General features: G+C 33.9%; 1 protein-coding gene across 2 annotated transcripts in view; it reads right to left on the reverse strand.

Moving 5' to 3' along the window:
- LOC128228033 (Bardet-Biedl syndrome 7 protein homolog) overlaps nucleotides 1–17,938 on the reverse strand; it is a 47,906-nt gene that overhangs the window by 8,398 nt on the left and 21,570 nt on the right. For both annotated transcript variants that reach the window (XM_052939066.1, XM_052939067.1), the window contains exons 12-17: nucleotides 17,811–17,885; nucleotides 17,124–17,326; nucleotides 10,220–10,384; nucleotides 9,778–9,887; nucleotides 9,308–9,411; nucleotides 6,277–6,400 (exon numbers count right to left, since the gene is read on the reverse strand). In XM_052939066.1, the coding sequence (XP_052795026.1) occupies nucleotides 6,277–6,400; nucleotides 9,308–9,411; nucleotides 9,778–9,887; nucleotides 10,220–10,384; nucleotides 17,124–17,326; nucleotides 17,811–17,885 (781 nt within the window). The remainder of the gene's footprint in view (nucleotides 1–6,276; nucleotides 6,401–9,307; nucleotides 9,412–9,777; nucleotides 9,888–10,219; nucleotides 10,385–17,123; nucleotides 17,327–17,810; nucleotides 17,886–17,938) is intronic.

Here is a 17,938-nt window from a genome sequence, read left to right on the forward strand (position 1 = left end):
GATCTTATTAACTTTGTTGTACACATGTTGAACTTATGAAACTTTGTTGTACAACTGCTAATCTTATGCTATTTTGTTGTTCGCATGCTGACCTTATGCTATTTTGTTGAATGCATGTTGATCTTACAATTTTTTGTTTTAGGCATGTTGATCTTAGGGTATTTTGTTGTATGCATGTTGATTTTATGATATTTTGTTGAACGCTTGTTGATCTCACGATCTTTTATCTTACAATATTTTGTTGTACACTTGTTGATCTCACAGTATTTTGTTGTACCCATGTTGATCTTACGATATGTTGTTGTATGCATGCTGATCTTACAATATTTTGATGTGCGCTTTCTAATCTTACAATTCTTTGTTGTACGCATGCTGCTCTTACAATACTTTTTGGTATGCATGCTAATCTTATGCTATTTGTTGAATGCATGTTTATCTTATGATATTTTGTTGTTTGCATGTTTGTCTTATGCTATTTTGTTCTATGCATGTTGATCTTACGCTATTTTGTTGTACGCATGCTGATCTTATGATTATTTGTTGTACACATGTTGATCTTACGACATTTTGTTGTACGCATGCTGATTTTATGATTCTTTGATGTACGCATGCTGATCTTATTAGTCGGGAGTCCATCAGAGGAAAATGTGACGAGCCATGGCATCGGAGAGTAGAATGTGGCATGCGTGCTATATCTTAACTTTGATATGTTAGCAATCTGAAACTGCCCCATGCCACTCGAGATTTTGCCCTATATGCTCAGAATTAGGTCAAAGGTCAACTGAGTGCACTTTATATACATGGTAATTGAAAAAACACCATATCTTTGTCAATTTTAGGTTTACAATAACCCACATGGTATCAAAATGGAGCTTAGGATTTGGCCTTCATTTACCATTTACTAAATTTTATATACCTTATTTGTATACTTATGAATATTAATGAGAATGTCCGAAAAAAGGGTTTTTTTTTAAGAAAATAATAATTTATGGACACTAGTTTGGCAATATCTTCGTTATTTATGTTATTTATATAGCCAGACTTTACCAAAATAAGGATGAGATATTCCTCTATCAGAAAACATATACTTTTTAATATTTTGATGTATCGTTTACATGCACAATTACTGCTTAAAGTGGGTGGGGTAACTTGACACCAACATCTTGAAAAATCCAAATGTTATAAAATTAAAAATTCAGATGTTGTTTTCTATTAAATATGGTTTATGTTTATAATGTGTATTAATAACCAGTATTTGTACATTGATCAATAACAATTAAATAGGTCAAAGGTCATTCAAGTGCAATAATAAGTAAATTTAAGTCATTTATTAAAGTATGCATGTATTAATGCAAAGACATACATAAAACACTAGCAGTCATAACTATTATGTTTTGCACTGTTAACCAAACTAAGTTAACAATGTTTAGTGTGTTATTAATGATTTTTCTACACAGAAATGCCCTTATCGCCACATTTGTAATGACTGTTAAAATCACAGTAGAAGATGAATCGTTTGCTTAATTGTTTCGAGCAAAATCTGTATTTGCTGAAATGATTTCAATACACTTAAAACAGGTCTATGTTAACATATTTTTCATCAGACACTTTCCTTATCGGCAAATCTTGATTGTGTTAAAATGAACATGTTAACATTTTACAATTTTCTACGAAGGCTTTTGTAAGAATGATCCACAAGTTAAACTCAAATGAAAACTATGAATATATTGGCATTACAAATTATTTGTTTTCTTATTTATTGAAACCATTTAAGGATATAGAGCGTTTGCTCGAGCAATCATTTATGTCCTACAATGTTTTCAATGTTATCCAATGTTGAGGCATTAATAGACGGCGCTTCTGTGTGAGAAAGCTCTATAACATATTACTGGTACAATCTTAATGCGTCTGATATGACGCGGCATAGGATTAAACATGTAGCCACTAACATTCCCTTTTTTCATCAGATACTTTCATTGTTGGTAAGTCTGAACATAGCTCGTCGAGGAAATGTTTAGTGTTTAACCATTTACTCATCAAGCTATGCTTAGACCTATCTGTGATGAAAAACTCAAATAAAAATACTAACAGTTAGGCAACTGAAACTTCATTTCTTGTTTACTGTAATTAAATCATTTTAAGAAATGAAGCGTTTGCTCGCAACTAGCAAATGCTTCATATCATACAATGTTGTCAATACATGTAGTCTCAAATATAATGGCACTTTACAGTACTTATTTGGAAGAAATACCTTTTAGATATTACTGTTAGCATATTAATGCATCTTTACTGAGATGCGGCCATTAGTTCAATACTCATCCACACTCATTATTCTTTATCAGATGATTTCCTTGTTGGTAAATCTAAACATAGCTTGCCGAGGATAGTATGAACAGTTAATGTATTGCCCACAATCTATGTAAAGAGTATCCACTAGGAAAACTTGATAAAAATCAAGGCAAAATATAATTTCCTTGTTTAATTGCATTGCAATCACTGTTGGAAATTGAGCATTTGCTTGTCAAGAGCAGTTGATTCATTCCCTACAATGCTGTCAATAGGCGTTGACTACAATTGCCTATGTGTAGGACATGTGTAAATTCAAATGCATATGCAGAGTTTTCCAACTTCTTACTTAAAGGTGCATAGTTAATAGACTCAAGTGTCAATTGGATTAGCGCAATTGATGCCATCACACCCACATGCTGGTGTACATTTCAATGACGCTTTAAAGCATTTGCAGCGGATAGATTTGCACTTGGTTTTACACCCACAACTTGTCAGTTCAATACAAGCATCAGGTACTGTTGGTAATCGTTTCCAGACAACTTCTAATCCATCAGGACCATCTTGCCATGCCTTAGTATCTACAGATCTGATCTCTGTATCAACAATTGGTACATCAGCTGTGATCCAAATTGCTGCTTGATAATTTGCTCTTGCAATGTGCAATTCAAGAGCATCAGTTGTTGGTGGGAGCATTTCAAGCGTTTTCTTAGCTTTAACAAATAGCGAATGCCTTGCATTATCAACAGAGGTTTCATTGGTCCCATAAAGCAAGCATACAAACTTCTCTGCCTTATCTGACTTTCTGTCTCTTCCAACATCCGAAAGTAGGTCAGGACAAGTAACATAAGTCTTCCAACAGGTCTTCTTACTAATGCCACTAAAGGCCGAAGTTGTGTCGCATCCAGTCAACGCATGAAATCCCAAAATGTTAAGGTGCACATCTCTGGGTATTTTCTGAGCGATACTATGCACGGGGTATAGTTTGGTTTTCTTTGAAGTCCCAGCCATCATCCATATTTCGATGTTTAGATACCCAAGATGGTATATCAGTAGGAGCAGTACATCTGTATCTTGACATTTGACCACTATTCTCTCATAACCTTCTCTTACAGCATCTAAGGCATGTATAATGATCCTCGTGTCTGCCTCTTCCTGGTTCGATGACAGTTGTGGTACTTCACGTCTGTTGGATGTAGCTTTGAGTACATTTTGGTAACCTCCTCCTGTTACAAGCTCTTGATCTCTCGGTAACGAGTCTGCCCTTGTTGCCAAATTCTCGGAAAGAAACCTCGCAATATCTGCTTTGTTCTCATCCATTGCTAGGAAGGTATCCCATGACTGCGGCAGTGGTACATCTGGACCAGTAATCATTCTACGAATACCAAACAGCATAACAAAGGCAAATAATTCTTGATAACACATAGATGTTGTTTTATTTCCTAATTTCCGTGTTTGACCTCGAAAGTACATTGACCTTGACCTTATTTGACTTTAAAAGTTGGCCTCACAAAAGCTATATGTTCATAGAACTGATATATATTTTTAATAAAAAAAACATATTTTATTAAATAAAACAGATATAAGATATGCAAAACATAAGTCATTGAATCAGCAAACCTGGGCAATGTTTTGTGCTTTGTTGGTAACCATAGTAACCGACATCATTCTAGTGCCCAATTTTGCTGAAACCAAAGATTATACAATGGGCTGTTTTGTATTACCTTTAAACACCAATATAAAGATGCATAAAGCTAAATAAAAAGAAAACATATTATGTATACTAAAATTTTCGAGTATGTTTCGCTTGTTGACCTTTAAATGACCTTAACCCTACCTTTTGGAAACATTGTTGGAGAATTTACTAGAAAGCTATATATACAATGATAATATAGAACAAAATATAAGTTGATAAATATAAGCGTTTTAAAGTTAAACGACATCGAGTAAGACAGGTAGAGTTTCAATAAATTTTGCACTTACTTGACCCTTGACCTAGTTTCTCACCTTCACATTCGATTTTGTCAGTGGCATTGTGTGGAGTCACACACAGCTGATATTGGGCAATACGATTATGGAATTGAATCAGTTATACTCTATGATGCCATGGGCCGTCAAAAATGAGCGACTTTTCCGCTTATGGTCTCCCGACGTAACACATTGACTTGAATTGACTTATTATTGCACTTGAATGACCTTTGACCTATATAATTGTTATTGATCCATGTACAAATACTGGTAATTAATACACATTATATACATAAACCATATGTAAAAGAAAACAACATCGGATTTTTTTAATTTTACAACATTTGGATTTTTCAAGATTTTGGTGTCAAGTTACCCCACCCACTTTAAGCAGTAATTGTGCATGTAAATGATGCATCAAAATATTAAAAAGTATATATTTACTGATAGAGGAATATCTCATCCTTATTTTGGTAAAGTCTGACTGTATAAATAACATAAATAACGAAGATATTGCAAAACTATTGTCCATAAATTATTATATTTTTTAAAAAATCACCCTTTTTTGGACATTCTCATTAATATTCATGAGTATACAAATTAGGTATATAAAATTTAGTAAGTGGCAAATAAAGGCCAAAGCCTAAGCTTCATTTTGATACCAGTTGGGTTATTGTAAACCTAAAACTGACAAAGATATGATGTTTTTTTCAATTACCATGTACATAAAGTGCACTCAGTTGACCTTTGACCTAATTCTGAGCATATAGGGCCAAATCTCGGATGGCATGGGGCAGTTTCAGATTACTAACATATCAAAGTTAAGATATAGCATGCATGCCAAATTCTACTCTCCGATGCCATGGACCGTCAAAAATAAGCGACTTTTCCCCTTATGGACTCCCGACTATATGCTATTTTGTTGTATGCATGCTGATCTTACGATACTTTGTTCAACCCATGCAGATCTCATGCTATTTTGTTGTACGCATGTTGATCTTACGATATCTTGTTGTACGCATGCTGACCTTACGATATTTTGTTGTACGCATGTTGATCTTATGATATTTTGTTGTTCGCATGCTAATCTTTCGATAGTTTATTGTTTGCATGTTGATCTTACTATATTTTGTTGTTTGCATGCTGATCTTACGATATTTTGTTATTTGCATGTTGATCTTACTATATTTTGTTGTTTGCATGTTGATCTTATGTTATTTTGTTGTACGCATGTTGATCTTACGATATTTTGTTGTTTGCATGTTGATCTTACGATATTTTGTTGTTTGCCTGTTGATTTTGTTATTTGCATGTTGATCTTACGATATTTTGTTGTAGGCATGTTGATCTTACAATATGTTGTTGTTTGCATGTTGATTTTACAATATTTTGTTGTACGCATGTGGATCTTATAATATTTTGTTGTTTGCATGTTGATCTTACGATATTTTGTTGAACGCATGTCAATCTTAAGATACTTTGTTGTATGCATGTTGATCTTACGATATTGTTGTTTGCATGTTGTTCTTACGATTTTTTGTTGTATTCATGCTGATCTTATGCTATTTTGTTGTAGGCTTGTAGATAAGGTGGCTCCTTACTGTTTATGTTAATGTTTTTACCAAAGGGTTGCTGGGCGAATTCTGACTGAAAAAACTTCTGACAAAAAACAACAGCCAACAGTCATTCACTGATAATATGAAGTTGTTCACTTAGCATTTTATGAGTGAATAATGGCCGGTATAGAGATGTTAGCATCAACACTAAAAAAGCTTTACAAATGTTACACTTACTGAGTGGTTAAGTAAAGCATTTACAATACATGTACCAACAATTGTTCAAATACAGGTAACATGGATGGTGTTTATATACTAGCTTGAGCTGTGTACCATACAGTCATCTACCATATAGCCTTTCCAAGTGACACAGCTGGTGTTTAAAAAATAGCTTGAGCTGGTACATATTCAACAAGATCTGCCTGTGCTATGTCTTACATTAATTTCTCTAATCATAGTCACATACCATAGAGTCTTTCCAAGTGACAGGGCTGGCGCTTATATTCTAGTTTAAGTTGGTCTGAGTCTGATAGGATCTGACGATACTCCGGTGACAAGAAATCTGTACTGTTCTCATGTACACTAAGCTCCTGTAATAAAACATGTAAAACCATGTTTCTCACTCTAGTATCAACAATAGGGACGACACTGTAAGCTTTCTTGAATGTTAAACCACCATTATCATTGGACATCATTATTAATTGCATTGTTACAAAATGTCCTCACAATACAAGAAATATTTTGCAATTTGGTCATTACTCTAACTTGCTGTTTGTTCATTACTCTACCTTGCTATTTGTTCATTACTCTAACTTGCTATTCATTCATTACTCTAACTTACTCTTTGTTCATTACTATAACTTGCTATTTGTTCATTACTCTCATATGCTATTCATTCATTTCTCTTTCTTGCTATTTATTCATTACTCTTACTTGCTATTTGTTCATTACCGTAATTCACCTAAGAGTTCAGACACTCTAAATATTCGGACACCCATAATTATTTTCCAAAATAATTTATTTTGCGTACCTAATTTTCGGACACCCAAAGGACATCAATAATAACTTTCACAGTTACCAAGTTTCACAGACGAAGATTATTGATTTGGCTAGATTACCTAACCGTTAACACCACTGTGACAAGTTAATTAGTTACTACCCATCCTAAACGATTTATTGCCTGTTGAAAAGGATGTGTGATATATTTATTGGAGGATTAAAGAAACAACAAGGGCAATCAAGGGATTAAGAAAACATAGACATGACATGTTTGTAAAACGATCTGCCAATAAACTTTCAAACTTGTACCACATTAATAGACTGTATGAAGCAATAATCGTACAGTTATACATTAATCCTGCATAGCAATGTCCATGCTCTCCACAGATCCTTGTGGGTATAACTGTAAGTTATGTGACTCTTTGATCTGAAGCCGATAGAATGTGTTTATTCAGTTCAATGCATGTATAAAATGGTGTTTTAATTAACTTGATGAAGGATTTACACTTATAGGCGTAATAAATAAGTTTATGACCATTGTTTACTACGGATAAATTAATAAGTGGTAAAATGCAAACATGAAGAAAAAGGCGGGTTAAACAAACATTTAAATAAAATGTAAAAATGGCAATTTTCTATGTATTCGGACAGCGAAAAAAATAATTAATTTAAGGTGTCCGATCTCTTAGGTGAATTACGGTACTCTAACTTACTATTTGTTCATTACTCTAATATGCTATTCATTCATTACTCTAATTTGGTATTTGTTCATTACTCTTACTTGCTATTTGTTCATTACTCTAACTTGCTATTTATTCATTACTCTAACTTACTATTTGTTCATTATTCTAACTTGCTATTTATTCATTACTCTTATATGCTATTTGTTCATTACTCTAACTTGCTATTCATTCATTACTCTAACTTGCTATTTGTTCATTACTCTAACTTGCTATCCGTTCATTACTCTAACATAACTATAACTTCTTTCTCATTACCCTAACTTGCTATTGGGTCATTACTCTAACTTACTATTTGTTCATTAGTATAACTTACTATTTGTTCATTACTCTTATATGCTATTCATTCATTACTCTTACTTGCAATGTGTTCATTACTATAACTTACTATTCGTTCATTACTCTAATATGTTATTCATTAATTACTCTTACTTGCTATTTGTTCATTACTCTACATTGCTATTTGTTTATTACTCTAATATGCTATTCAGTCATAACTCTAACTTGCTTTTGTGTCATTACTTTAACTTGCTATCCGTAACTATAACTTCCTTCTCATTACCCTAACTTGCTACAATGTATAGGGTCATATGTATACATTTAATATAATTGTTTCTGACTTTTTGTTACTATTTTCATGTTCTGCTTATTGCCAACATTAAGTTTTTTTATGGCATCAACACCAAGGCTGTAACAATACCTTAACTATTTTTTCTTTGAATAAGAGTCGTCAAAGGAATGTGACACATGACCCTAAATTTGCCCTGTCAGTGTGATAGCTAATTGACCTCCAAGTGTAACCTTGACCTTTGAGGCAAGAGCATGATTGCTATGCCTGACATATTCCCATGTAGCTGAACTTTTCTGTGAAGTTGGCTCAAATTTTGCATGAAACTGAGACATGATTTTAAAGGACGTACAAACAGACTGCAATCGTGGACATAAAAACAGACAAGCTAACACCATCACCTTGCACATTTTATCACTACAGATACCATCATGAGTACCATAAATGACTGGTTATAAGACACACTTTTTTCCCTCAGATTTCAATGTAAAAAATGCCTGCGTCTTACAAAAACTAACAAGCTTTTGACATTTTTTTCTAATATCGATTTCCGGTCAAAATTGGCTCTTCAGAGAAATAAATGGTGAAACAAAAACTAGTTTGTTTGGATTTTTGTAAAAAGGGATGTCGCTCACATCATCTCGATGTAGTTTATATGGGTTAAAACGGCTGTTGAAGATAGGAATACGTTGTATCTTTAGACGTTTATTATTTTAATTTTTCATTATTGTACGAATAAAATTATTCAATATTATTTTTAAAAAAACAACAATTATTAAACATGCATATAAAGAAGCAATTAGCTGTGCACTGTCGAAATATTTGTTGTCAGTGGTATAATTAGGTGTGAAAAAACTCCCACTGCCTTTAAGCAGTTAAACATACCAAAAGTACAAACTGTTGTGATAATAGTCTTGTTTTTTCGCACTTTGTCACATTCTTTATACTTTCCTGTAGGTGTTGACATTTTGAAAACAAACACGTACAATATAAGGTTTTTGCTTTACAAAACTTCATTCTCAACAAGTTATCATTCAAGATACACCGTCAGAAAGAATATTTTGCTTTGAATTAGTATTGCATGGTTTAAAATAACCATCGCCATTTTCACGGATTTTTTGCCTGCTTCTTATAATCACTATCGTCTTATAACCAGTAATTTACGATATATTAATCCTCCTCCATATTACCTTGAGAGCATCAATGAGCTGGACCTTCTTGGCCAGGAGAAGCTGGTACTCCAGTTTGGGATGAATCAGGTTCAGAGTGTAGGGAATAGAGTCATCATTTACTTCTGTAAATAATGATCATATTATAATATGTGTAAGTAAGACCAAGGTTAGCTCAGTCAGTAAAGCTTCTTCATTGGTTCAAGTTTTGATTGACCCAGTAAGTATCATTCAAATTACTTTATAATTAACTCATTTAATTTTACAACAATTCTGAAACAAGATGCTACAACATCATATTAATCATGTTGGCATTGTTATCGGAATACCCAGTGGTAACCCACTTTTTTGGTTTGGTGACTACCAACCAAACTCACATACTCCCAGGCTGTGACACAAACCAAGGGCACTTTGGTGAGAAGCTAGTGCGCTAACCAATTTGCTAACCTGGTACAACCAGTCCTCCAATTCAAATTGTCATAATATCTTACCATAAGTGATGTCAAGCCTGACTTTCTTCTTAGTAGCCTCCTTGGTGAGGACATCTTTCAGGATGGAGATAGTGGAGATGTTGTCAGACCGGAACTTTGCCAAACCCTTACTGGAGGCGTGAATCAAAGCAATTATAAATAATGACATTGATAGGAAAGATACATGTTCTTACATGAACTTGTATATTTAATGTTGTCAAATCTGAGTTATTGGTAATATTAAGTACAAAGTTGATAATGTACAGATAGTGATGTTTGTGGCAACTTTCTTAAATTGCTTACGACATCAAGAAAACATATCAGTACAATGTATGTATGAAGTTCAATTGCAATACAAGTACTTACAGCACAATTTTTTTAAATTGCTGAAAACAAACATGTCTTTCAAAAAGCCCATTTCATTCCACATACAGTACAATAATATTTAACTCCATCAAATCACCTGTAAGAGCATTCCAGCTGTGTGTCAAGGAACGTAGATGTAAAGTGAAACTGAACCTCATCACCAGGCGGCGTTTTCTCTGGGAGCTCTGGGAGACAGAAGCACACCCAGGAATGCATCTCTGCTTGGCTGAACTGACCTGTCAATGTCAGCGTGTTGTGGGGCCTGAAATGGGATAATGGTGGACATATAATTTCGCAGATTTTTGGCATTGGTTTTATTTCATCAAAAAGGTAAACACATCAGTACAAATACTATATATGAAGCTGTGAGAGCCTACAAAACATGAAATATAAAACATACATCTACTACATTGTTTTTCTCATTAATATCTGAGTCATATCGTGTAGACAGGAAACAAATAAATAAATGAAATTAACTTTTACCAGTTGACAAATCTATTTTATCTGTTAAACTTTGTCATTTTGCAACACAATGAAACTCACAACTTTTACAGAATGTTTGAGTAACAACACTACTTGTCTCAATATCAAAAAACATACTTAAGGCCTTATTTAGATATTTAACACTAGTTTTCACTAGAGTTTATATTTCCTTTCCTTCTACATTTTAAACATGACTTAAATATAGTTGAGATAAGACTTAATTTTTTCATGTTATTGGAGCCTGCAGCCTTATTCACAAAGAATCTAAGTAAAAAATTAAACTTAGTACAAAACAGCATTTTTAACCATGTTTTCAACGAATCGTGTGTGTCACAAGGCTGCAGGCAGTCGGGTGGGTGGTTGTCAAACCAGGGGTTTCCCCTGTAAATAACTTTAGTTTTGTTCATCATATGGACACCAAACTTGGTGTAAGAACAGTAAGAACATGTGGAGAGCTCACTTGGCATTGCTTTTCGGTCTGTTCTGTCCAAGGTCAAGGTCACCATTACAAAAAATAGAAATTTAGTTTCTCTCAATTAATTTGAGTTTGGTTCATCATATGGATAACAAACTTGGTGTATAGTAAGAACATGTGGAGAGCTTTTTTGGGATTGCTTTTGGGTCTGTTCCGTCAAATATCAAGTTCACTGTAATTAAATATAGAAATTTTCTTTCCAGCAAAAACTACTGTTGCCTTTATCATATGGACAGAAAACTTGGGTGTATAGTAAAAACATGTGGAGAGCTTGCTTGGGATTTTTTCGGGCTCTGTTCTGTTGAAGTCAAGGTCACTGTTTACAAAGATTTTGTGCCACTTACGGCACCTTTGCAGCTTTGATAATCATCATGTATTCATTTTACAAATACAGTCTTGGTTTTATTAAACTTATACAGCTATATACAGCTAACCATAGGAAATTATTCTAGACTTTTTAAGTTTAGAGATATACAAGACTAAAATTAAAAACTAGAAGCGCCGCAATGCGACGAAAAAAGGTTTTTGTTATGGGCAATCAGAAATTATAGCCAATGAATTTGTTGTATGACTTTATCTTTACTTTTATCAAAAAGAGACGTAACTGAAAATTACTGTTGGCGGAAACCATTTTTCTATTTTTAGTAATAGTGACCTTGACCTTAGCCCCTCCCAACTCAAAAGCAATTCAAACCTAGCTCTTCACATAAGCTACCTACACACTAAGTTTCATCAATATCTATCAATGCTAACTTATGTTATTGGGCAGAAACCATTTTTCTATTTTTAGTAACAGGCGACCTTGACCTTAGCCCCACCCCCCTCAAAAGCAATCCCAAGCTAGCTCTGTACATAAGCTACCTACACACCAAGTTTCATCGATATCGGTCAATGCTAACTAAAGTTATTGGGAAGAAACCATTTTTCTATTTTAAGTTACAGTGACCTTGACCATTTTTCTATTTTAAGTAATAGTGACCTTGACCTTAGCCCCTCCCCGCTCAAAAGCAATCCCAAGCTAGCTCTTCACATAAGCAACTTACACACCAAGTTTCATCAATATCGGTCAATGCTAACTAAAGTTATTGGGCAAAAACATTTTTCTATTTTAAGTAACAGTGACCTTGACCATAGCCCCTCCCCCCTCAATAGCAATCCCAAGCTAGCTCTTCACATAAGCTACCTACACACCAACTTTCGTCAATATCTATCAGTCCTAACTGAAGTTATTGGGCAGAAACCATTTTTCTATTTTTAGTAACAGGCGACCTTGACCTTAGCCCCTCCCAACTCAAAAGCAATCCCAAGCTAGCTCTGTACATAAGCTACCTTCACACCAAGTTTCATCGATATCGGTCAATGCTAACTAAAGTTATTGGGCAGAAACCATTTTTCTATTTTAAGTTACAGTGACCTTGACCATTTTTATATTTTAAGTAATAGTGACCTTGACCTTAGCCCCTCCCCGCTCAAAAGCAATCCCAAGCTAGCTCTTCACATAAGCAACTTACACACCAAGTTTCATCAATATCGGTCAATGCTAACTAAAGTTATTGGGCAGAAAACATTTTTCTATTTAAAGTAACAGTGACCTTGACCATAGCCCCTCCCCCCTCAATAGCAATCCCAAGCTAGCTCTTCACATAAGCTACCTACACACCAACTTTCGTCAATATCTATCAGTCCTAACTAAAGTTATTGGGCAGAAACCATTTTTCTATTTTTTAGTAACAGGCGACCTTGAACTTAGCCCCACCCCCCTCAAAAGCAATCCCAAGCTAGCTCTTCACATAAGCTACCTACACAGCAAGTTTCATCAATATCTGTCAATGCTAACTAAAGTTATTGGGCAGAAACCATTTTTCTATTTTAAGTAACAGTGACCTTGACCATTTTTCTATTTTAAGTAATAGTGACCTTGACCTTAGTCCCTCCCCACTCAAAAGCAATCCCAACCTAGCTCTTCACATAAGCAACTTACACACCAAGTTTCGTCAATATCTATCAATGCTAACTAAAGTTATTGGGCAGAAACCATTTTTCTATTTTTAGTAACAGTGACCTTGACCTTAGCCCCACCCCCCTCAAAAGCAATCCCAAGCTAGCTCTTCCCATAAGCTACCTACACACCAAGTTTCATCAATATCTATCAATGCTAACTTAAGTTATTGAACAGAAACCAATGTTTGACGCCCGCCCGCCCAACGACAACCTCAATCTAATAACCCGGTTTTCGTTGAAAACCTGGTTAATAAAGTCATCCTCCATGCTGCAAGTAGACTCTGACTACTTTAGGCGGTGCTGGAAACTAAACCACTTGACTGAAGCCTTGGGGCCACTAGGGTCAAGGTAAAGGTCACTTTTACTCAAAATAAAACAAGAGCTGTCAAAGAGACGGCGGCCACTTTTAGTTAAAGGATTGCAAAGTTTAGTGAAACGTGCATGGATCACTGCAAAATTAGATTAAATGCAAAACCTTAACCAGAATTTCTAAGACAAAAAATAAAGAGGCAACATTTGCATATTATATGCAAGATAGATTTACCATACTTGATTGATTAAAGTTTCAATAAAGCATCATGTATTTACTGAATTATTGACTTGTATGTGCTTACATGCAAAACCTTAACTAGAATTTCTAAGTTGAATAGTAAAGGGGCAGGATTTAAATAACATGCAAAATAGAGTTATTTTACTTTATTAAATAAGAAGTTTGAATGGTTGGGAGCCTGTGTATAAAGACTTCTGAGACCCCTCTTCCACCATACCGCTTTTCCATTGAAATCTACCTATTGAACGCTTTTTTTAAAAACTCAAAATTATATCAAATTGGCCTTAAAATTTCTTTTAAAAATCTCAAAATCCTATCAACCACGCTAAAATCCCTTTTAATCTGTCACTTTAAAGAACATGGTGCAATAAACAACTTGTCAAATCACTTTACACTTCGGCCGAGGTCATTGCTAAGTTACCAGTATGGTACAAAAAAACACTAATCAGCATTCTTTGTTTGATAAGGTGATTAGTTTCATCAAACACTTTGACAAACCTGTTTCCAAAATAATGTTTTGTCAGTGCTCTGTCAGACTGCCCTATTGTGAAAAGGTTTGTCGAAATGTTTGAAGAAACTAAACTCTAAATCAAACTCTGGTTAAAGACCGAAGGCAGGGCTCCATAAGAGGCATAGACTGTGCTATGTTTCATCTAAAATGGTGAAGAAATAGTGAAGTTATCTTTGTTTTAAGTCTTCATTCGAAGCAAAATATTGTCTTCCGACTTAGCATTTATGACGCAATTTATCACGTGGTATACACACTGATTATTTTGGCGGGAAAATTAACATACACAATTCTGCAGTCGTCTGCATTTACACTCCAACCTGTTTTGACAGTCTTATTTGATTTATTAGCAGCTCTGTTGAATATAAACAAGATTTTACAAGTCAGAGGTAATATTCCTTCTGTTTCTCAACAAAAACACAGACATTTGACAAAACTCTTAACCATGACATATTTTATGCATATTTTCGGAAAATCAAAAATAGTAACAAATATCAAGTTTTTGTTTACATTGTTTCCATCATTGTTTTTGACTGAAAATTAAAGGAATAAGAAATTCTACCACTTTTGAACTTAATCTACAGCTTTTGAGCCCTAAATCTACCTCTCTGTCATTGCCAAAGGTTCACATGTCTGCAAAATCTTAACTAGAATCGCTAAGTGCAAAATACATTTTTCTTACTTGGTTATTCAAGTAGGTTGGGTGGTTGAGTACCATTGTATAAAGTCTCAATGCAAAACAACAAAAAGTTGCTGAGACATAAACCTTATTGTGCTTACATGCAAAGCCTTAACCAGAATGTCTATCTTCTACAACAAATAGCAATTGTTTGCATTATATGCATGATAGAGTTATCTAACTTGATTAATTAGGGAAGTTGGATAGTTGGGAACACATGTCTAAAGTTTCAATGTTGACTTAAATGTGGTTACTTGCAAAATCTAACCAGAAATTATACGTCAAATAATCAAGGGCCATTATTTGCATTTAATGAAAAATAGAGTTATCTCACTTGGTTATTTGGGTAGTTGGACGGTTGAGTACCATTGTATAAAGTCTCAAAGCAATACATCAAGTAGTTGCTGAGATTTTAACCTATATGTGCTTAAAACAGTCAAAGAAGAAAGGCCCATAATTTGCATTATTTTCAAATTAGTGTTATCTTACATTAATTAAGTAGGCTCGATAGTTGGAAATTCATATGTTAGGCTTCAAGATTATGTATTTGGTGAGATAATGACTTGAAGGTGCTTACATGCAAAACCTTAACCAAGATGTGACCCCCCCCCCCCCCCCCCCCCCCCCGACGCTAAGGTGAGAAGTAAAGTTCTCCTTTTTCTTCAAGCAGTTGAGATAAAAACAGTTGAAACTGAATCTCACAACGATTGGCTCAAGTTTTTCAGTCAATCATTGAAAACCTGTTTTTGTCACATTGCAGTGTTTCTTGTTTCTTTTTAGTTAAATTTAATGAAAACTGACACAATTTGTACATCAAATTTATGAAATATAAGCAAGAAAATGCTCTTAAAGATAATTGCATATAAATATATTTTATGAAAATTAGAGTGTTTTTAAAATAATGGTTGTGAAAAATTTGTACATTTTCATTTAGTTGAAATTTTTCACAAAGAAACTTTATGAATATGTCCCCTGAGGTATTCATTAAACATCTTTAGTCATTCCTAACTGAAGTATCTTAAATACTTTATATTTTCATTTATTATATGTAATATACATTTTTTTATATTAGAAACACTTGTACTTTTCTTTAAATTTGATAATGATCATTTTAGGAAATCAACACTAGCTATATGTTTTATGATTAAGTCACTTTCCTAATTTACATACCGTAAATGACTGGGTATAAGACGATAGGGAGTATTAGACGCAGGCAAAAAAATCCGTGAAAATCTGAGAAAAAAACTTTTAATCTATGTTTTGGGTTAAAGGACGCATAGAAAAATGTCAAAATCGTCTGCCAATTCGGCCACCATGTTTGTTGACAGTGAAGAATTTTTTTTTTTCGTGAAAATGGCGATGGTTATCTTTAAAACCATACAATGATAATGCAAAATATGTTTCATTTTAATTCGTTTCATGTCAGGATAGGCACTGAAAAGTACTGAGTGTGACAATTTGTTTCTGGATGGCACTGAGAAGTACCTTTTATGACAATTTGTAAGATTTCTTTCTGACAGTATATCGTAAACGATAACCTGTCGAGAATGAAAAGTTAAGTCATGCAAAAACCTTATATTGTACGGGTTTGTTCTCAAAATGTCAACACCTACAGAAAAGAATAAAGAACGCGGAAAAGTGCGAAAAAACAAAACCATTATCGCATCAGTTTGTAGTATTGGTATGTTAAACAGGTCTTAGGCAGTGCAAGTTTTTCACACCTTATCGTACAACTGAAAAAAATTATTTTGACAGTGCCCAACATTGCTTTTTTATATGCATGTTTAATTATTGTTATATTCAAAATAATATTTAATAATTTTAATCGTACAACATTTTTTTTTTTTATTATAAACGTCTTACAATATACCGTATCCCGATCTTCAACTGCCGCTTTAACCCAAATATACTCGATCGATATGACGTGAGTAACATCCCTTTCTACATAAATCTAAACAAACTCTCAGCCTGACATCGACTTCAGAAAAAAAGTTTAAAAGCTTGTTACTGGTTATTAGACACAGGCATTTTTTTACATTGAAATCTGAGGGAAAAAAGTGCGTCTAATACCCAATCATTAATGGTATCTCATCGGTCATATGATATAAAAACTTCATGATTTCTGAAAAACATTACTTTTATTAATCATTTTGATAAAAAACATTCTTTCATGTTAAAAGAGTTTTACCTTCTTTTAATTTGAATATGCATATTTTAAGAAATCAACTTGAATTAGGAAATGACTTAAGATAGTTTATGAATATGGTCCCTGGTCTATTTTACACATCTTTAGCAAACCACAAACCTCTGGTCATCAAACACATGTGTTCGTTGGTGGAGAGACAGTGGTTTGATCTGGTATTGCTCAGCTTTGCATGTTTTTGGTTGGACGCGGGGAGTCACATAGGCCTGTATGGTCCCGTATTGGCCCTCGATAGAGCGGATCTTAAGTTCTAGCCGAGTTGTGTTGGCCTGGCAACGGTATGTTGCTAACAGGAAGTTCCCTTCCTGAATATGTACATACATTACAAAAATTTGTAATGTCATGAAGCATAATGTTAAAATATCTTTATACATTCAAATATACAAAAAATATATGTCATACAGATTTAATGACAAAAAAAACACAATTACTGCAACAAAAATAGAGTTATCTAAATAAGTTACACTTAATCAAAGACTTCTCATAATATTCTTACACTCCAAGAGCTTATGTTTATTAACATGGCCAAACTACCCGTATATAAATATTTATAACAGTTTCTGTGAAACCTAAGGATAGATTTATTGTCATGTGATAACCTTGACAAACAATTATACATGGACTTGCATTCAATAGATTCTTTTGTTAAACAAAGTAGTTAATTAATGAAAGCGGTCTTACCTTGCTTACCTGTTACATCAATTCAACACAACACAACTGTGTTGTAAGACTAATGAAATAACCCTCTCAATATTTATAAATACAGTTAACTTAGTTAATACAACTCACCTCAGGGGAGCATGCACTGTAGCTGACCACAGCAGAGTTCTTTTCCACATCCAGTAGATCAATGGGTACATCACTCTGTGGTGAGCACACAGTTGACATTATTATTAAATTGTTATTGAAGTTGAACC

This window comes from Mya arenaria, chromosome 3, assembly GCF_026914265.1.
Source record: "Mya arenaria isolate MELC-2E11 chromosome 3, ASM2691426v1".
Taxonomy (NCBI): Eukaryota; Metazoa; Mollusca; class Bivalvia; order Myida; family Myidae; genus Mya; species Mya arenaria.